Genomic DNA, 23,025 nt, shown 5'->3' with positions numbered 1-23,025 from the left:
AGATGCATCATGCAGTAGAGCTGGCAAAAAATCGATAGCACTATAGATAAAATCGATTATTTTTTAAAAATTAAATATCGATAGATAGTTTTGCCTATCGATATTATCGAAACAAAAATCCCCAACCTAAAATTCATTGAAATAAATAGAAATTTCGCTGCTTTTCGGTTTTGTGTGTGTGAGGAAGTAAAAGTAAAATTCATTTTTTTAATATTTTTATTTTATAAAATAAAAGAACATATTTCAACGGCTTATGTACTCAGGCCTTTAAGGCTATAATCCGACCGGCCTATCTTCCTTTCTACTAAAAACTTTAAAAGTTTGCAGGACCTTGGAATAAGGGCCAGACTTGAAAGTAGGGTTACAAGTCCTGCTCAACATGCCTACATCAAATGCAAATCGGCGGAGACTACACTGAATGAGGTCGTGGGTTTTAACGAAAGGAATATGGAAAGCTCAAACTATACGTTAACAACTTTTCTTGCCATTGAAGAATGCACTATCTAACTTAGATGTTTTCTCTACACTGATCACTTGGATTGGCGGAATGCTTAGCAGCAGGATAATCGACTCAAACATCGCACTATAGGTAATTTGCCCTGTTTTTGAGGCAAAAAAGTCGATTTTGCAACTTTTAATAACAATAATTTTTTAGTCGGCATTAAAAACGAACATCCCCTCATACCAATTGCGGATATTATTCGAATGTTCGACACAACTTTCGAAAACGATATCACATTCGAAGAATTGGCAATTGTTTTTCGGGTGTACACAAGCACGTTGTTCTTTTGTTCGTCAAAAGTTTAAAAACGATATCGTTTTCGAACATTTGGCGAATGTTTTTTCTTCACAAGAAAAATTGTTTCGAGAAACATTTTTTACTTTGAAAATTTTTTTGTTTCAAAAAAAAAAATTTACGTTGTTTGTAAAAAATTCCCATTTGCTTTTTTCAAATAATTTCGATATAAATGCTACGTATAATATAGACAATAAGTGTTGATAAAGACAACATATGGGTAGGTTGCCAAACACAAGACAACAATGTTTATCAACAGTTAAATATCGCGTCGCAAACATAAAGAAATAAAAACGGAAAAGGTACATAACAGAAACATCAAGAAACTCCACAAAAAATGTTTTTCGCCACTATCGTAAAACTATCGTCAATCATTCGCTAATAATATTATTAACGATATTCGAAATCGAAGGATTTCCTGCCACAAACTGAGCGACGAGTGAATCGTTTTTAATTCATTCTCGTGTGTCGTTCTCGAACAAAATATCCGCAAAACTCTCGAGAAACATTCGAAAACGATATCGTTTTCGATAGCAATGGTATGGGGGGATATCAAAATTTATTAATATGAATGTCATTTTTCAAAATAGCGTCATTATCGCGGTTTAAATTGCAGTCAAAGTGAGAATTTCGAAGAAGAACTAAAAAAATATATATTGTAAGGCATATTTGAATGTACTTAGAACCGCGGAAAAATAAACCAAATATAAATATATGTAAAATGGAATAAATTGGCAATTGCGAGAAGAATTTGTTTCATATATAATATAGCTTAAACATTTTGGGTAGCGGCAAAAAACACAAAAAGTCAGAAATAAATATTTAATTTTTCTTAAACTCACTTCATATAGACTTATACTAAATTGGCCGTGTTTGGCCGTGATTTTGCCACCTTGAACACATTACTGAAAGTCTTCTGCATTGGTATTACTAGGTTTCAAAACCCGATTTTGCCCGTTTTTTGATATTTATGAGATTTTATTAGGTTACTTCTCAGTAAAAAGTCTTGAAATTGTGTAAGTTTGGTTTGAGGAAATAAATATGGAATATAAAAAATATTGTTGTTTACAATTTCATTGCAAGTAAAATGAGTAATAGCGACAAATTGTTCGTTATATCCGTGGTTTTGTATGAACGGTGCGGCAGTAGTAAGGTTTATTTTATCTCTCTTTAACATTTTAATCATTGATACGGTTTAAAGGAGTACTAAACTCGTCTTTATTAACATATTTTCAAAAAATATACAAAATTATAATAACAATTCGTTGGAAAATCTACTCACGGGAACAAAATTTGTGTTACTTACTACCGTGATCGTTTTCATCAGTTTGTTGTGTATAAGAAAACTAATGAAAATGGCATTGGAAAAAATAGCTTTGTTCGTTATGTACGTAGTTGCTTATAACCGTTGTTCCTTATATCCGAATGTATCTGTAAAAATCTTTGTTTTATCTCACTTTCACACATAAATAATTTAAAAAGTTAAAAAATCCTTTAATTCCGCTGTTATTAATTTTTGTCTCAAAAACAGGGCAAATTACCTATAGTGCATCGGTGAGACTTCCTTTTGGAAGTCTGTCACCAGGGGCACACCACAAGGTGGTTAGCCACTTCTGGTGATTAACGAAATACTTAAATTACAAATGCTGACGACGTGGTCATAATGGTTAGCGGGAAGATCCCACAAACACTATCGGATCTCATGCAAGGAGCTCTAGTGAAACCATCAAAATGGGTACACAACAAAATTCAACCCTTCACCCTACCAACACTGGATGGAGTCGCCCTGAAGTTCCTTCTCTAGAAGTCAAGTACCTCGGCGTCATCCTGGACCACTAATTAACGTGGAAAAGGTATATCAAAGAACATGCCAAGAGAGGTCTAATAGCTCTTTATTAATGCAAGAATTCCATTGGTAAGAGTTGGGGATTGAAACCACAGGTCACCGATTGCATCTTCACGCCCAATTCTTACTTATGGTTCTCTAGTATGGTGGAATGCATTGTGCAAGACATCGTTTCTTCATAAAATAAACAATGTTCAAAGTGCGGCATCACTATTAATCACCGGTGCCATAAAAAGCATTCCACAGGTGGCCTTCAATGTACTACTTAACCTTCAGCCAGTGAATCTTTTAGCGCAGGATTTGGCAGCCAACTGTGCTCTCCGACTCAAGAAGATAAATTCATGGCGTAACTTCGATCATGGTCACTCTGTTATATTACTATGATCGGGACTACCACCGGGATCGGTGGTAATGAGTGATTATACCTCACCACAACTACACTTCGACGAAATTGATGTAAAAATATCACCACCTAACCCGGTATAGAGGTATACAGTGCCGGTAAAAATAATAGCACCGCTATGCATATTTCCAATAATATTGTTATATTTCTCATATTATTTCACAACATTTTTGGAAAATATCTTCAAAAAACTATGTTAGGACATGGAGTCTCGGTTTGTTCTCGATTTAATATTGTTATTGTTAATTACTTATATTACATTTAATATTTGAATGTCTTGTATTCATTTATTAACGTTTTATATGAAATCAATCAATTGGTATGTTCCAGTACTGCAAGAATCTACTAATTTTTACTATTTTCTTCGATAACATAAAGGAAAAAATGTTATCGTAGTAAAAAATAGTAGCTTCTTGCAGGTCCTGGAACAGAGCAAATATTTACACCAATACATTCATCAAAGACCCTGATTTAAGAAATAGTGCTATTATTTTTACCGGCAACAAATTTAGTATTTATTTATTTATTTATTATTATTATAAACTTATAGTAAATATAAGAGTATTATATACAGTAAAAAGCATTAGCTACTATGGCCATCAGCTATATACATATATACAATATAAATTCGAAAGAGTTGAACAATTTTTTTAAATAGTTATGTTATTCTGCCTTATGTACTGAAATATATTATCAATATTTAGGTTGTTTATGTTTTGAAGCATATTGAATCCTTGGTTTTGTAAGAAGCGTCGTTGTTGTTGAGATAATAATGTGCATGTTTGGAGTATATGTTTAACGGTAACCACATCACCGCACTTCGGACATTTGTTATCTGCGTTTTTGTTGATTAGATATTGATGAGTTGTAACAGTGTGCCCCATCCGTAAACGAGAAAAAATTCTAATTTTCTTTTTATCTATATTTGTGGGGTAAATTGCAATTTGATTATGTGGATTGACATCTGTGTAGTGATAATGTTGGAACTGAGCCATATTGACTATGTGTAGCTTAAATAAGTTTGCTGATATGTGTGCTTTTAGATCGAGTCTTTCAATGATAATATCCTCGATAAGTGGTGCGATGCAGGCATTCTTTGCAGCATTGTCAGCGAAAACATTACCTGGTATTCCGACGTGACCAGGAATCCAAGCTAGCTTTATCTTACCCATATTTGATATGAGTAGGTCCCTTATTTTATTAATACCCGACCATTTAGTGTTGGATATATTAGTAATGCTCCTTATTGCCGATAGACTATCAGATAGAATCAGTGTTTTCTTTTTGGTTTCCAAAGCATTTTGCTTATAACTTTTATAAAATGTAAGTTAATTGAGCTAAATATGAATCGGGGTGCACTCATTGATATGAGAGAAGTCTCCCTTGTCCCGTATGGGATGTTGTGGAACAATGTTTTTTTTTTAAGTTAATTGATTCGACATTTCTTTAATTTAAAATTAATCAGAGTGCACTTTTCCTAAATGCACTGAACCGTTTCATTCAATAAGGTAATAGTAGAGAAAATAGACTAGAAATACGAATATAGGCCACGGTGCTATTATTTTTCCCGCAGCTGTATACCGATGGCTCCAAGATGGAAACGGGAACAGGAGCAGGTGTATACAACGATACCCACAATTTACGGCTTTCATACAGGTTTAACAAACAAGGCTGGTCAAATTTGGCACAGCAAACCCAGCTGTAAGGTATCCAAGGCAATCTTTAATCTAAAACGGTGGGAATAATCACGGGTCACTGCAGAATAAGATCAACTTTCTACAAATGGGAAAGAGATGATACTGTATACTATGCAGGTTATATGAAGATGAAACAGAGACAAATGAACACCTATTATGTATCTGTCAAATGCTCAGGACCCGGAGAATGTGAACCATGGGTGGTGCTTTTTCTCGCCAAGGATCTGAAGTGGCTTCAACGAGAATAAAATACTGCACCGCAATATGGCAAACTCTCCCTCTCTTCTCTACACCTAAAATTTTCTATATCCATTCAATATCTCTCAATCTCTAGTACAGTCGGACCTCGATTATCCGTGATGGTCGGGAGCGGAGGCATTACGGATAATCGATTTTCCCGGATAATGGAGGCAATGCTTTTATGCAGTTTTTGAACATATTTTTAAGTAAAAATGGCATAATATTGTACAACATTATGAAAATCTGCAGTTTTTATTAAATTTGTTACTGTAATCCACCAAATTTTAGAAGGATACATAATATCATCATCACCAGATTGATCTGAATTGACTTTGTCCCATGTTTTTGTGATACCATAAATACACAAATTGTGTAATACGGAAGAATTTCCAGTTTTCGCTTGTTTACCCTTTGTTTGCTTAATCAAATGAATTGAAAAGTGTGTTTTTACTCCCGGGTAATGATGTTTATAACGAAAAATAGAAGAAATGGAAAAAAGTCCAACATTTCTTTTCTATCACGGATAATGGAGGTTCCCGGATAATCGATTCACGGATAATCGAGGTTCAACTGTATATGTATGTTGCATATTCCTCCTTCTTCCTATGACATTCTGTCTGTTCGGCTCATTGTCCCAAGTGCAAAGCGCTTCTTCGCAAGGCGAGTCACAAGGATAAAATCGCCATTGCAAAGGCTAAGTTAGAGTACTTGGATAACGTTCGTTCCAGTGTATCGTTCGCAGCAGCTTTAGAAGCTCGTCTAGCACGTCCCACTGGATCAAAACCTATACCTCCACCTAGAACCACAACTGCGGAAATCAGATTCTGTAATGATATTGCTGAAACTTCGGCAAAAAAAACTTGGTGATATTATACCTATCTATAAATATAAATCTATAAATATATTGGCACTATCCATGTTCGAGTAGGATTACTGCCGGATGTGAAACTGCTGATCTACAAGTCATTTGCCGTCTGGGCAAAAATATTGTCAGCACAAAGGGAGAGAACCAGAGTCTGGGAAAGGAGAACATTGCAAGTATTTCTGGGAATTAGATCACCAATGGAGAGAAATGGGATATACAGACAGAAACATGTATAACGGTATAGGTTTAACTCGGATTTCTGAAGTATATCGAGAAGCTCTCCACCGTTCTGAGAAAGAAATTTCTGCACTTTATTAAAACTGCGGGAAAAAGGAAGCCTGTACTAGGACGAATTTTTGATGTACTATCATCGATAGAAGGTACCACCGTTTAGATGCTGATACAGTGCTAGTCTAATTTTAAGTTTATATATTCCTAATTTTTAAATTTCAGTACCTTCTTTTAATTTTAAGGTATTTGTTACTTAAAATGATGTATAAATAACTTATAAAATCTGAAGGACTACTTAGCATTGCAATGCGGCACATATAATTACACCAAGACCTCGCTTTTCGTCGTTAAAACGTTCCAAAAAAAAAAACACGACTTAAAGTGAAACGACGCAAAGCGAATTAAGATTTTCTGCGGAAAACCATGTCAAGTTCAGAGATAGCTAATTCGGCCAGAAAATGTAGCTAAACCGTTAAAATACGTGAAATCTGCCCATTTTCCAGACTTTGGGAACAGTTAGAGTGGCTAGCGACAGCTCATCCAGCTGTTTCAGCATTACCATCAGGGCCCAACGCTTTGAATGATTTAGCGTTCCTGATGACATTCGCAACATCATCCATTGCAAACTGTGGTGGTAGTAGCGTATGATTAATAAATTATGTAATCTTGATGAGTATACGCCGAATGTGCCAATTATCATACGACACTGTGGATTTTCGTTATAATTACTTTTACAGGACTATAAACGGACAGTAAAATCTAAATACAAAATGTACATACAAAACAGGTGACATTTTTTATAAATAAATGGTTTTCAAATACTTTATTAATAGTACGTTTATACAGCATTTCCAAATTAAATGAAACCTTTTCCAAATCAAATGAAACCTTTTCCAAATCAAATGAAACCTTTTCCAAATCAAATGAAACCTTTTCCAAATTGAATGAAACCTTTATTTTTATTGAAAGAAAAAAGCCAGAATATTTTAAAAGAGAAAGAAATAAAAAAATTATTTGGATTTTCAACGATTTTTTCTTAAATTCTAATCTTAAGTAATGACATAAAAATGTAACTCGCTGCATGTTTCGCTTCCTTGAACATAAACATTTCATAATTTTTGGGCATCAATTAGGGATAAAAAATTCCTAATAACACTGTGACACAAAATTGAGGTGAAAATCTGGGGCAGAGATAATTCCCTTTGGGGATGAAAGCCTTTGGTGAGTATATTAAGAATCCTGAAGGACAGATCCGCCGTGAGCTGAAATTCCGAGTTATCGCTTGATCAAGTTTCTGCTGAAGCCCATATAAGGCATCTGAAATTAACGTTATATCTTTGTTAACAGTTGTTTTAGCTTATTTATGGAATGACTTGTCTTCAGTCAGATCGAATGATGATTATTTTCGTAGAGCATTTCGATCTTCTAACTCGCTTCCTTCAATGTCCTTTTCGTCACTTATTTTATAAAAGTACCACATGACGACGTTTTTAGCTTCGAAATGTTCCTCAAAAATGTCGCTCAGAAAATGTTAGGTACGACCCTGATTGACAACTAATCGATTTTGTAATCATGGTCTGTTGTTTGAGCTGTTCGATACAATGCTCAATCACGTCAACGGTATCACGATCTATTGTCCGATCGATCGCGTAGTACGACTCTGGCACACAATTTTATTTTTGAAAGTTTTTTTAGGATAATTTTTATGCAATAACTAAATAAGTAAACGAATGCACATAACGATAGAATTAAACCGGTGTAATTTTAATTTTTTAATGCCATATTCAGCAATGTGGAACCCAAATTTCAAAAATAAAATTGTGTACCAGAGTGGTACTAAGCGATCAGACAATAGATCGTAATATCGTTGACGTGATTGAGCATAGCAACCAACATCTCAATAAACAGGACTGCTCCAATTATGTAATGAGAATGTCCATTGAAAATTTCACAAGCAGCAAATCGTGAAGCACTTCATTAGGTAATACAATTAGTCCCTGTTATTATATATTAGCAATTTTTTAAACCTTAATTCTCTCTTTAGCATTATTACGCTATAACCTTAATTGATGCCCAAAAATTATAAAAAGTTTAAGTTCAAAGAAGCAAAACATGCAGCGAGTTGCACTTTTAGGTCATTACTTATGATTAGAATTTAAGTAAAAAATTGTTGATACCCCATACAATTTTTTATTTCTTTCTTTTTTCAAAATATTCTGGCTTTTTTCTTTCAATAAAAATAAAGGTTTCATTCAATTTGGAAAAGGTTTCATTTGTTTTGGAAAAGGTTTCATTTGATTTGGAAAAGGTTTCATTTGATTTGGAAAGGTTTCATTTCATTTGGAAAAGGTTTCATTTGGTTTGGAAAAGGTTTCATTCAATTTGGAAAACGTTTCATTCAATTTGGAAAAGGTTTCATTTAATTTGGAAATGCTATATATAACCGGATTTAACAAACACACTGGGTTTTAAATCAATTGCATCGAATCGATTTGCAAAATCGAAATGGTTTATATTGGGAGTGCTTTTGATGATATATACAATTTTGCTTCGCAAAAGCCCGTTATTTGAATAATATTTTTAAAATGCATTTTCAATTTTATTAAAATGTTCAACAATATTCAAATATACGATTTCGATTTATGCGAAAAGGAGTCGAATCGGGTCAATCCGGTACGTAAAAACCCGCTGCCGTGGGTAGTAGTAGATAGTAGACTTTAACGGCGTTGCCCTGATAGAGGTAAAAAATCGGGACATAGAACTAAATTTTTGGCACTTTTCTTTGAAAATAGTTTTCAGAAATATTCTTAACAATGTTTTGGCTATGTTTGCATTTATAAAAACAAAAATTTCAACACCCTTTGTTGACACATTAAGAATATGAATCTTATGACGCCATTAAATGTCCTATGAATTAAATGAAAATTTTAGTCTCAAACACATAAATTTTCTGAAAAAGATTATTTAATATTTATTGTTATTTCTGTTTTGTTTCAGACTTAATAGCATTGTTTTTTATTTTAATTTTTTTAGAAATTGGATGTTTTTATTTTAAAATCTTAAAAATTAGACAATTTAAAAGCTTATAAAATAATAGGATTTTTTTTATATTAAAAAGAAGTAAATAGTAATTTTGAGTGTTATAAGTAAAGTTTAGTGTAGAATATATAGCAAGATTTATCACAAATAACAAGATGTAGAGTAGAGTCGAGATTAAAATGAGATAAGACAAAATGTGGAAGAGAAACACAAAATGGAAGATATATTTACTTTCAAAACAAAAATTAACATTTTATAAGGTTAACAAACAAAAAAATTAAATTACTCTTAAGAGATTGGCAATGTATGCAAGTATTTTGATGTTTGAGTTTTAATAATCGTTATTAATAACTTAGACGAATATATAGATAAAAATATCAACTACAAAAAAAAAACATTACAAAATTATTAAAAAAAATATTTTGATTATGGTTTTACTTATTTGCTAGCTTATGCATTTTTGTTTTGCATTTTCAATGATGATTGTAGTTTGTTTTCGCTTTCCATTTTTTACCGTTGCTTTCTTTTAGTTTTGTATGTAAATAACATGTCTCTGTTTTCTGTTCTATTTCTGTTTTCATTTTTACATCTTTAACTTTTTTAGAAAAAGTTAATAGATCTCCGTTTTGTGTGTTTGAAACCCCAAAAATGTGTGTTGTTGCTGCTTGTCTTTAATATTAAAATCAAGATTAACACTTGATTTTCGTTTTAATGTTTCCATCTATTTGATTCGTCAATACGCCACTAACAATCATTTGTTTCGTTTTTTTTTTCTATATATTTATAGTATATTTTCTATGTATAATTTCCTAATAGATATATTGCTTATAAAATTATTTTATAGGCCGTTTAAGAGTTTCATTTCTTTGTATTTTTCTCGGGGTGTTTTGCTGGGCAATGTTGGGAAATAATATTGTTAAATGTCATTGGAAGAGGAGGGAGGATGTATTTTTTTTTTTTTTTTTTTTTTTTGAAATAATAAAAACCTATGAAACCAAGTAACGTAATTTGGTGACTATGTGGGTTCGAGTCCTTGGCTTTCCCTTTTCACTTGCAAATAATTTCCGATCATCAAGCTTAACTCTAAACGATCATTAAAAATGATCTTCGCCCTAACAGGCAAAATTTCAAAAATAAAAAAATAATCAATTTGACACTTAATTCTAGGTAAGACAATGTAAAGAAGATGGGAAGGAGATCGAAACAACAGAGCATCTGTTGTGTCGTCGACCTAGGCTTAGAAGCACTAGAAATAGTCGATCCGCTATCTTCATTGGATCCTCTGCTTATTGGCCTTCTATGATTAACTGAATCCAAACTTCAAAAATGAATTAAATACGTGGCGGCGATAAAAAATAGTAGTGCCAAGACTATAAATGACAACATTGTTCTAATCTAGAGATCTGTAGACCTTTAAAAACGTAGGTAAAAAGTGCAAAGACGAGAGGGAAATCGAAACAATCGAGAAATTGCTTCGAAGCACTAGACACAGACTATGATATCCTGAACTTCTCTTTTTACTGGATCCTGTGATGATTGTCCTTTCAAGAATCTATGTCACGTCGCAGAAAATGGATCGACAGACTTACAAATGTCGACATCAGATATAATCTAGAAATCGTTACCCTAAACAACAAAGTTGAGATTTGTTTTTCAGTCCATTACTAGCGTTTGTTATCAGATATATAATAGTGCGGTTACACTGGAGTTTTTTGCCGGGTTAACCCACTTCGAGAGGATTTATTTGACGTTTGCGCTTTGGAATTGACATTTTAAATCCAAACCCACTATGTTAATCCGGTTAAGTGTAACCGGGGTATAAGTTAGACAAAGATTTTCTAAACAATCAGTGTTTAAAATTAAAAAAAAAAGATAATTAAAAAAATTAAAAAATTTAATGCAATAATTGTCTTACCTTAGATACTAATAATGGCTCTTATATTGATGTTGAAAGTCTGCTGTTAACCGATCAACTGTTTAAATAATAAAAAACTGGCCAAAGCATTTACATAATTGTTTGAGCAACTGCAGTCACAGGAAAACTTCCTTACACCCTTCTCTCCCAAACACTTCTTAACACCACAAAGTAAACATTGACATTTAACAACAACATTCGCACAACAAAAACTTTTGTGTACTCCCAACAGCATCACTAGCACAACATTTTGTACCCCTCTATTCATTTAAATATATGCATCTCCTTCCTGCTCTACACCATCATCATCACGTCATCATCTTATATTGATTGTCTAATAGTTAGGTTTAATTGGCTTAAAATACCATTGTTGATAGCCATCTTGTGGATCACAGTGTGCCAAGAACAGTTGTTGTGTGGTGGGATGTACAGCAACACATTTTCGATGAGCTCGATGCAGCAAATGTTTGGTATTTTCATCATAACTCCATGGGCCATCGGTGGTACCCAAACGGCATACGGCCAGCTTGATACCCTGACGATCGGCCTCAACACAACGTTCTCCCACACCCAATTGACCGGCAGCATTTAACCGTATCAGCTGATTATTACCACCACCGTGGCAATGTGATAGACCCATAATGGCTGGTGGTTGATGACCCATTGAATCTAGACAGTTTTCTGTGGCCACTGACCGCATCTCACCCCAATGTAAATTGGCCGGAAGGGCAGGGAATTTATCATAAACATCATAGGCAATATTATCCATATACCATTGGAAGGATTTACAATTGAGACGTTTCTTCAAGGCCAACTGCTCACTTATGTCACCCATATCCAAATATCTGGCCAATGGTTCACGGGTATAGAAATATTCTTTATGGGTCTCATCAAACCAGGTTTCAATGACACGTTTATAGTTGATCGTAATCAATGGTCCTTTCTTTTTACTTGCCAATTTACCAAAGTTATAGGGCATAAAGCCACGATAAACGTGGCCGACATGGGAACATGGCACCCATTCAATACTGCCACCACATTGCCATATTTTGAAACTTAATTCGAAATTTTCACCACCCCATACCAATAGGCCGGGATCGTAGGCACCCAATTCCAAAAAGTATTCACGATTAATGGCGAAGAGGCCACCAGCATGGGTGGGACTGCGATAAGGCTCCGAATTGTGTTGCCTACGACGTTGTTCCCGCTTGGGTACTTCGTTCTCTTTATACAACATACCCCATTCAAAAATGCCACGGAAATGATTTTCACTGCCATAAACGGAACGATATTCAAATGTTTTGTAATCGATACCATCGATAATGGGCACCGTCATCACTGTGCGATCACGATAGATGGGTGCCAACAGTGGTGGAAGCCAATTTGTGTTCACCTCACAATGGGCATCTAGGAAGACAATTACTTCACCTGGAAAAGAGAACAAGAAGAAGAACAAAATTATTATAATAGGATATGGATATTGAATTAGGATTATGGAACCAAATTATATATATCAGCAAATAAAAATTAAATGAAAGCTTTCCTATGGAAATCATTATTCAGCCAGGCTAAATAACAGATTTCCAAATATATACAGATAAAAGATTTCCTATGGAAATCATTATTCAGCCAGGCTGAATAAAAGATTTCCTATGGAAACCATTATTCAGCCAGGCTGAATAAAAGATTTCCTATGGAAACCATTATTCAGCCAGGCTGAATAAAAGATTTCCTATGGAAACCATTATTCAGCCAGGCTGAATAAAAGATTTCCTATGGAAATCATTACTCAGCCAGGCTGAATAAAAGATTTCCTATGGAAATCATTACTCAGCCAGGCTGAATAAAAGATTTCCTATGGAAATCATTACTCAGCCAGGCTGAATAAAAGATTTCCTATGGAAATCATTACTCAGCCAGGCTGAATAAAAGATTTCCTATGGAAATCATTACTCAGCCAGGCTGAATATAAGATTTCCTATGTAATTCATAATTCATCACAAGATCATCACTTCTGGCTCAAACAGTTGGGAACATCGTGAGATGGGCCTTCTACGTTCCACAAGCATTCTTGTATTTTTTTTATTATTTTTGGAGGCCAAGCAAGGCTATTTCTCACACAGCTTTGGAGCGTAAACATTTCAAAAGGCATTCTCTTAATATCGACAGCCTAAAGCTAGGTTTTATCACATAAACCCCATGTTTTCCACGCAGTTTACTAAGTCGAATTTTGCTTTCTCTCAACAACAACTTATTAAAATCACAATCGAAAACTCACCTGTTGCTTCTTTAGCACCACGAGAACGTGTACGAATTAACCCCTCTCGCTCCTTGTTGCGTATCAGCCTTACCAACCCGTTAAATTGTTTGATATATTTCTCCAAGTCTTCACCCAAATTCTTTTTATCCGAGTAATCATCAACCAATATAATTTCATGTAAAATATGCTTAGGTGTACGGTCTATGACCGAATGGACGGTTCGCAATAGCACAGAAAAGCCTTCATTATGAAAGACAACAATAACGCTGGTCTTGGGTAAATCATATGGATAATTCCAATGTTTACACTCTTCCAAACGTGTATCACGCACACTACGATGCATGGAAATGGCATCGGATGCAGCAATATTCATTCCATATTCCATTTCAGATTCATCTGCCTCATTTTTCTTGTTGGCAGGTAGATGATATGCTTCGCCATTTTCACCGGGACCAATACGTTCTTCCAATGAGGTTGGTTCAAAGTTTCCCAAACCTAAAAACACAAACAACAATTTAATGAGTAATTGTTTAATTATTGTTGTTGCTGGTAATTGCATGACATTTTACCTTCTACCAAAACCGGTATTTCTTTGGGTCTCCCCTCCAAGCGTTGATAGTGACGTCTTCCCGTACCAAATTTCGCCTGATATACCTCTTGCACTCTCTTGTGGCCATCACTCCATGTGATCAGCAAATACAATAAGGGCAAAAGAATTAGCAACAGTGCCAGTCGGCAAATGCGTCCATTGCGTATGTTACTAATACGCATCTTGTTTTCAAGTTGTGTGTTTGCTAAATTTTGTTCCCAACTATTCTAGAGATTCTATTTTTTGCTACAACAACAAAAGACAGCTTGCAGAGGCTGGCCAGATACCTGTATGATGGTAACAATAATCTTGCCTACGTGTCGCAATTATGTTTTCTTTTTTCGTTTACAGCACCACCACACCAATCCGACGACCGCCTTAACTAGGCTGATGACAAACTCTCTTCTTAGACTGCTTAATCGTAATAAGACCAAACTTTTTTGTTGTGCTTGCTTTCTTCTTTGCTAGCTTATTTGTGTTGTATTATCTTGCCAACCAAACACAAGAGTTCTCACATCTCCCAACCGCAGTCCGCAGTCAAGAAACAAAAGCTATAAACATACCAACAATGAATGGATTGGAGATGAATGAACGAACCAGTCAACTTTAAAATGTGATCAAAAATGCCGCAAAAACACACAAACCAGAAATAAAACAAAATCACAAAATCGTGAGAGTGTTTATAATCGATTATCGGTCATCGATTTTGTTTTGTGATGAACAACAGTTGACAACAGTCAGCTCCCCATTATTGTGATATTTTTTTGGTATAAGGGCAAAACATATAAATTTTCGTGTTGCGTATAAAAAAAACAATATACATGTATTTCACACCGCTTATAAAGCCCTAATAAACATGTTCTTCTTTGATTTCAAAAACAAAAGATTGAACCAGATTCTTGTTTTTCAATGAATTTCCAAACACTTTTGCAAGAATTGTACTTTCCGCAAGAAATTATACATTTAGTGGAATGATGTGGAAACTTTCCCAGCAAAACGTTTGCAGTTAAATCACTAGAACAATTGCCGATGGAGTACATCTTTTCCTATGAATTTTACAAGAGAGCGCGCAGCTAGGATGCACTCCATTGGTCTGTTCCTTTACTTTTGAAAGTGGTAAAACTGGCAAAAGTTGTAATCTGCTTCCATATGAATTGTGTGGTGTCTGTAGTAAAGGAACGCTTTTCGAGTAAAAAGTTGTAAAACTTGAAGATTCTTGCACGTAAAGGAACAGAACTCATTTTGCTTCCACGGTAGGGATACTTAAAATCGATTTAGGTTAATCGATTAATCGATTATTAGCCGCAAAATTGCTAAAAATCGTAGTCGACTATTGACTGTGCGAAAACCGTATAATCGATTATTCTTAATCGACTTTCGGAAGACGGAGTCAACTATTATTCATAGTTCAGTCGTAGTCATGACACAATTACCCAGGTAGTGGCATCGTAAAATTTTGAATATGTTATGTGAAAACTTTCTTTATGTTGTTGGGGAAATTACAACAAAAATGATTTTTTTATAAAGGGATTTGACTTTTCATATTCGATCAGCTGGTGTGATACCACTACCTGGTAGTTCTGCCATGGTCGTAGTCTATCATTATTCGTAGTCGACTATTAATCGTGATTGACTAAAAACGCGCGTAATCAACGGTACTTTTTGTATAATATAACCATCACGGATCACATCATCGAAAATGGTCGATTATATTCGATTATAATCGGTTTTCGGCGGTTAACGATTAATCAAAAGCCGACTTTTAGGACACTCTCAAATAATCGACTAACCGAAAATCGAGTTTTAAGTTTTTCACGAAAGCCGAATAATCGAAAAACCGATTATTGCATTTCACTGCGTATCCCTATTCCAAGGCACACAGCTAGGATGCACTCCATTTTCGATCCAAATCACAGCCTTTAATGTAGTGCTTTGGATTGAATTTAAATGCAGTCTAAAGATGCTATAAAATGCAAGCCATTGCAAATATTCCAAAATAAATAAAATACATTGTTTATTCGTGCAAAATAATATTGACTTTATTACATTAACACAAATTATAAAAACTCTCCATTAAATTTCATTTTTCCTCCTACTTCAGTTCAGATTTCCAAAAAACTCCAACTCCACTTCAAAAATAATTTGCGTCTCGTGAATTACAGCAATGTTCATATCTTTAGTTTGTATTAATTTATTTTTATTAAACAAATTCTTAGAATTTTAACACTTTTTCTTGTGTTCAGAAAAAAGACTGCGACTGTAGGGATCAAAAAATTGGCTTGCTTGGCTAGGGATCTTTAAGCGAGTGCTTCCAAAATGTATTGAGCGCAGTGCATTTTCATAACTCCGTGTGGACTGCATCGAAAGATGTATTGAAATCATAACTCTGCATTGCACTACTTCCAAACTTTTTGGCTGGGTAATCATATCGTAATTTGGGTTCAAACAACGAATATAGAGCGAATTAGCTTTATGCTAAGTTTACATTTACGAAATCCACTCGATTTCAACTTGGAATATTTGTAATGCCTTGCATTTTATAGCATCTTTAGACTGCATTTAAATTCAATCCAAAGCACTACATTAAAGGCTGTGATTTGGATCGAAAATGGAGTGCATCCTAGCTGTGTGCCTTGGAATAGGGATACGCAGTGAAATGCAATAATCGGTTTTTCGATTATTCGGTTTTCGTGAAAAACTTAAAACTCGATTTTCGGTTAGTCGATTATTTGAGAGTGTCCTAAAAGTCGGCTTTCGATTAATCGTTAACCGCCGAAAACCGATTATAATCGAATATAATCGACCATTTTCGATGATGTGATCCGTGATGGTTATATTATACAAAAAGTACCGTTGATTACGCGCGTTTTTAGTCAATCACGATTAATAGTCGACTACGAATAATGATAGACTACGACTGAACTATGAATAATAGTTGACTCTGTCTTCCGAAAGTCGATTAAGAATAATCGATTATACGGTTTTCGCACAGTCAATAGTCGACTACGATTTTTAGCAATTTTGCGGCTAATAATCGATTATTGGAAGCAAAATGGAGTGCATCCTAGCTGCGCGCTCTCTTGTAAAATTCATAGGTGAATTCATAGGAAAAGATGTACACCATCGGCAATTGTTCTAGTGATTTAACTGCATCCGCAGATGCAAACGTTTTGCTGGGAAAGTTTCCACATCATTCCACTAAATGTATAATTTCTTGCAGAAAGTACAATTCTTGCAAAAGTGTTTGGAAATTCATTGAAAAACAAGAATCTGGTTCAATCATTTAGCTCTGTTCCTTTACGTGCAAGAATCTTCAAGTTTTACCACTTTTTACTCGAAAAGCGTTCCTTTACTTCAGACACCATACAATTCATATGGGAGCAGTTTTCAACTTTTGCTACTTTTGCCGGTTTTACCACTTTCAAAAGTAAAGGAACAGACCATTTGTTTTTGAAATCAAAGAACATGTTTATTAGGGCTTTATAAGCGGTGTGAAATACATGTATTTTGTTTTTTTATAAGCAACACGAAAATTTATATGTTTTGCCCTTATACCAAAAAATATCACAATAATGGGGAGCTGACTGTTGTCAACTGTTGTTCATCACAAAACAAAATCGATGACCGATAATCGATTATAAACACTCTCACGATTTTGTGATTTTGTTTTATTTCTGGTTTGTGTGTTTTTGCGGCATTTTTGATCACATTTTAAAGTTGACTGGTTCGTTCATTCATCTCCAATCCATTCATTGTTGGTATGTTTATAGCTTTTGTTTCTTGACTGCGGACTGCGGTTGGGAGATGTGAGAACTGTTGTGTTTGGTTGGCAAGATAATACAAAACAAAAAAAGCTAGCAAAGAAGAAAGCAAGCACAACAAAAAAGTTTGGTCTTATTACGATTAATAGCTCAAACGTCAAATGAAATCTCATCTGGATTTCATTTGACGTTTAACCTATGGATTTGACAATTGAAATCGAGTGGATTTCGTAAATGTAAACCAAGCATTACTTCACTAAAAAATTCTTTGTGTTTAAATTGTCTTGTGTAAATCCTAGGCTATCCTAGGCTGTGAACAAACAAATAAACTAACAAATGCTAACAAAACAATCTGGCATCCCTATTCACAAAATCGGCCATTTTTGTTTCATTTCAGTGTTGTTTCATTCGTTTGTGTTCGTTCGAACTCGTTGTTGTCTGTCTTGTGAAAATTTGTATTTTTTTCAAGTTAAAAAGTGTTTAAAAATAAAATAAACCATAAATAATTGTAATTTAAGTCTTTCTGTGCGGTAAGTAATTGAAGTTTATTGGATATCTGATGAATTGAAGGCTGAAAATGCAAAAGAAAAAGTTGATGTCTGTTGGGTGTGTGGAATGTTAGTCTTGGCTATTTCGTCTCTTCGTCCAATCCCGTTGGAGGGGGAGTAAACTGTTGTGGATTTTTATATTGTATGTATTTGTTTATTGAATTGCTTTGGTTGTTGGAGACAAGCGAATGGAATAACTCTGAAATTTCTTAATTTTTATAAGGACAAATTTAGTAATGTTTTATATTGGTTTAAAGTTTTTTTTGTAATCTTACATTACATGGTTTATGTATTGTGTACCTTCCAATGGATTTTACCAACAACATTTTTTCCATAACTTTTTTTGTTTTCCTTTGTTTCTGTCTTCCATGTCTCGTTTCTTTTGGCGATGGACATTTTCTTTAGATATGCTGCTCTGCTCTGTATATGAAGGAACGAAACAACGGTATTAATGCTATAAGAATTAGTGTCAATCGAGATATGAGTACTCGAATAATTGAGTGATGAAAAGATACAAACGTAGGGGTTGGCTAGATTTACAGGTGATATGTGTTGTTGGTAAAAAATTGAGACAGACTCACCTTATTCTAATTGGACTTAAACGTAATGTATTTTTTATGCTAACTAGAGTCTTAGCAGAGTTACGTTGACGGTTACGTCTTTGGTAGAGTTGGGTAATCTAAGGCATAAATGTCGTTTAGGGGCACCTCTCGGATCGGGCTGAAATTTTTACAGTAGATAGCCCTTGACATCCTGAATACTTCCCGAGATATGGGACTTGACATTTCGGAAATTTCGTACTTTAACACTAATATGTTGTTTATAGGCACCACTTGGATCGGGCTGAAATTTTAACCATAGATAGCTCTTGGGACCCTGAACACAACGATATATAATTTTCCTGGGGGAAGTGCATACTTCCGTATACGCAGTTTTTTCATACAAATGATGTGGGCCATTGGAACTGAACAGTGGACTAGATAGTTCCGTATAGTTCATTTGGCTCAACTACTATTCAGTTCCACGTGACGATATTTTTGTTGCGGAATAGATGTAGGCCTTCAAACTGCTGTAAGCACACTTGTTTTCAATGATAATCGGGTTTACTCATATGGTTTCAAGTAGTTAAGACATGTGTTACGATTGTACACGTCTCGAGGATCATTACCGTGCCTCTGGAACCCACATGAGATGTTCGAGACGAACATTTTTCCGCCACACAGAATAATAAAACATTCGCTGAGATGAAATTGGGTATTCTACCAGCAGTTATGGCCTGGAAAATACAACACTGATGATGTCATACAACCCGAGAACCTGATCTGTTAGGCAGCTTCCTTAACCCACTTAGCGCCGAGAATTTTTTTTGCGAGAAAACTTAAAATTGTTTATGGAAATTATATTTTTGAGACATTTTAAGCATTTTTATTAAATAACTTTTTTCTCTAAAACGTTTAGTTTTCCTGTAATCGGGCTTTCTTTTGAAAGTGTCAAAAACTTTGGAGGGTAATATAGGTGTATCCTTATATGCCAATCCCTTGGTTTTTGATTGAGAAAATACTCTTTCTATATTCCTAACAATTCCCTGACTTTATATGATTCTAACATTTATGATTAAATTTTTATCGCGTATTTAAATTTTTCATCAAAAGTCGAAAATTACAAAAAATCGATTTTTTTTGAATAGCTTGGGTTTTAGGCCAATTTCATGAAAATGCATAGGTCAAATGAAGCTTTATAAGTGTAAAATGACAGATAACAGACAATACTATAACAAAATGCCAAAAACCCCACAAAAATATTCGAAAAAACCTGAGTTTTACGTCAATTTTTGCAACCATTTTTCGTGGCGTTTAAACGACCAGTGGCCTTATCTGGGTTAAGTAATTAAATAATTAAAAAAAATTCAAAAACTGGAGGCTATAAATTGGGTCTGTCCGATCTATTTATACTGCTACGGGGAGGTGGTCTGGCCCAAGCGGCATGACTATTTTGTGAGGTTCGAAGTCCTTTTTAGGCTTGTGAGTCCGTCTAAAGCGTTCTCTGTCCCTATTGTTCAAGGCTTGAACTTCAAGCTATATGATGCCAGAATACGCCATGTTATTTAGTTGGTCGTGATGTGACAATTTTTTAAGAATCAAAGTCTAAAGGATGAACCGGTATCTAAATTTCCTATCAGGATTACTTTGAGGAAGTCAAAATTGCGTTGCTCCACAATCGCGGCGACTTCAAATTTCTAACGTCAATTCTAATCGTAGATCATCTTTGATATTTCTTGAACTTTAAAATTTATTCCTGTGTAACTTAACTAATTTGGTCCACACATAGTTCGGTTTTTTTACATTTACTGAAACCTTAGCTGAGAAATTGGGTCTAATGTCAAGTAGTATTCTACCTGCCGGTATACTTGGTAGCTGAGTGGCTGATGGATTAGAGTGGCCGATCTATTTATTATTGTCCCAAGCGACATGACTAATTGCGGACTTATATATGCCATTATACGGTGCCACCGTGGTGCAATGGTATGCACACCCGCCTTGCACGCTAAAGGTCGTGGGTTCGATTCCCCGGCCAGACAACATCAATGTTGGCGACATTTCCGAGTATTTCCGCCATGTAAAACTTGTCTGCAAGTGGTGTCTTTGGACACGCCCTTCGGACTCGGCAATAAACAGTAGGTCCCTTATCATCGAGCTAATACGAATCGGTGTGCACTCATTGATATGAGAGAAGTCTCCCTTATCCCGTATGAGATGTTTGTGGAACAATTATATATTATATATTCCAGTAATAGTCCTTGGGACAAACATTGAAATATCGGTGTGCCGGCGATTATTGTCAAAAATTATTCTAGAGATTAGAACTCTGCTCCAGAACCTACAAATTCTCTACAAAGTTTTACGGCGATCACAAATTTTCCCTTTGAAAGAGTAAGACGGTCCAATTTTTGGGCCAGGATGAATGTTTGGACTGGATTCGGATCTATCTGAAATAAATATCGCTTGCAGTGCTGATCACGCCAATGTATATATCATGGGCAGGAAGTCCATACTTCCCGAGATATAGGCTCCGAAAGGTAAAAAATTCCCTTGGTTTTGACGATAAGTTTAGTTTTCGACATATTTTCATATATAGCCGGCCACGGCCGGGGATTTAAGACTTTCTCCTATGGACAGGAACAAATCTCGGCTAACGAGAACAAAATTTTCCTTTAAATCGAAATTTTATGCCACTCTTTCTAATGTTGTGTGGGTGGTACCATAAAGAGTGGTCCGATGTAGTCAATATTCGGACATGATTCGAGGCTGTGTGAAATAATACGATGTACAACGTTTGGACCAAATCAGTTTAGATGGTGCCGGCGGGATTTTTAGAGATTTTGGGTCATTATCTTAGGGAGTATGGACTTATCCCTGGAAAAAATCCTCAGCCGTACTAGGACCCGCAAGAAGAACTTTTTGAAAAAAATAATTCAAAACGATTCGAGACGAGCTGTTAAACTGCACTTTTAGGCCATTATACTAGGAAGTATGGTTTTGCCCCCGAAAAAAATTGTACTGTCGGAAAGGGGGCCGATATGACAACATGCTGAAAAAATTCAAATCCGATCTGTAAACTTCATTTTTTCCGAATTTTGTGTAGGAGGTATCCGAAGGCATGGACCTATATAGTCTATATTCGAACCCTATGCTAGAAATTAATATTACCACATGCAAAGTTATGACGAATTCGGTTAATCCCTTCGAAAGCTATCGTGCGCACCATTTTAGCGAACTTTTTTAATTTTTGAAGGGGAGGCACCCAAACTAATTTGGACGAAATATTACGAATGCCAAATTTTAGATCCGATCGGTTGCTTCGTTCAAGAGTTATCGTGCACAGCATCCACACAGACGGACATGGCAAAATCAACACCAAATTGTCTGAAACATATTTCGTCCAAACATACATAGGGTCTAAACCCATTATTTCCATGAGGCACATTTTTGGTCGTATCAAAGTATGTATTCCCCCTTTTTAGCCTAAAGGCTGAGGGTATAATCAGTATATTCTTGAAGTTCTGGAACATACCATAGGCCTTATACGTTTTTCGGTGCAATATTTGCGCGGCTTGTCGTATCAGTAGGTTAGCTTTCAAGTTTACTATAACAACAACAATTTACTCATGTTATAGAGGATCGAATTCCTTTCAAAACAGAGCTGAGCGCAACTAAACGTCAAACAGGCTGCTGCTCCCACCGTCCTTATTGCCTAGGTTATCTGAAAACTTCTCCTATAAACGATATATATCGAGATGTGTGTGCTATGTGAGAAGTCTCCCCCAAAGATTTCCTGTGGCGAAACCTTAACAAATTTCCCAACATTTTGGCTCAACATTTCTAAAACTGCAACACTGTTACTGAACGCCTAAAATGTAAAATGAATATGCCGCGTGGAAGCTCGAAAAGTAATCATTATCACCCAATGTTTGTTAAACTTTATTATTTCAAAGTGTGACATCTGCTGAACCCAATGATGAAAATAATCAATGGCTATGTAATTTGGATAGATTATTACATTCCAATTAGATTATTCAAAACACAACTTGTTTACATATTTAAATAATTATGTCTGGCTCATAAGAGAGAAAATGTGTCTTCATCGGATGGTGGTGGTGGTTACATTTGTCTCGGGACTTGTGCGTCTGTTTACAAAAACCAACGTCGGACGATGTCTTAACAGGCCAAAAAACAACACAACCTAACAAGAACATCGTTAGTAGTGTGGAGAATGGAAAAATAATAATAACAACAACAACATGACACACAACATCATTTCAACATAAACGAACGCAC

General features: G+C 35.1%; 2 protein-coding genes across 9 annotated transcripts in view; one reads left to right on the top strand and one right to left on the bottom strand.

Annotated features, from left to right (window-relative positions):
* Window positions 1-10,245: 10,245 nt before the first annotated feature.
* Window positions 10,246-15,113, bottom strand: Pgant7 (N-acetylgalactosaminyltransferase 7). Of its 2 annotated transcripts, XR_012411753.1 has the most exons (4): window positions 13,862-14,601; window positions 13,311-13,787; window positions 11,033-12,460; window positions 10,246-10,955 (listed from the first exon to the last, which is right to left on the bottom strand). XR_012411753.1 is itself a non-coding variant. In XM_073977012.1 (3 exons), the coding sequence occupies exons 1-3, from the start codon at window positions 14,061-14,063 to the stop codon at window positions 11,367-11,369; spliced, it is 1,773 nt and encodes a 590-aa protein (XP_073833113.1). In that variant the 5' UTR covers window positions 14,064-15,113; the 3' UTR covers window positions 10,246-11,366. The 2 variants fall into 2 exon arrangements, 1 of the variants encoding a protein (XP_073833113.1); XM_073977012.1 differs by having other exon boundaries at window positions 10,246-12,460; window positions 13,862-15,113.
* Window positions 15,114-18,005: 2,892 nt separating this feature from the next.
* The window catches only part of arm (armadillo), a 68,690-nt gene continuing 63,670 nt past the window's right edge, over window positions 18,006-23,025 (top strand). For 4 of the 7 annotated variants that reach the window (XR_012411751.1, XR_012411749.1, XR_012411750.1 and 1 more), the window contains exon 1: window positions 18,021-18,172. The gene's annotated coding sequence lies outside the window, so the exon portion shown is untranslated. Of the gene's footprint in view, window positions 18,173-23,025 lie in introns of all 7 variants that reach the window. The other 3 variants (XM_073977010.1, XM_073977007.1, XM_073977008.1) reach the window with 2 other exon arrangements.

This window comes from Musca autumnalis, unplaced genomic scaffold (assembly GCF_047663935.1).
Source record: "Musca autumnalis isolate F117 unplaced genomic scaffold, ASM4766393v1 scaffold_3, whole genome shotgun sequence".
In the NCBI taxonomy this organism is placed as follows: Eukaryota; Metazoa; Arthropoda; class Insecta; order Diptera; family Muscidae; genus Musca; species Musca autumnalis.
Note: the sequence above shows the minus strand (reverse complement) of the source record. Positions and strands in the feature narration are given on the sequence as shown.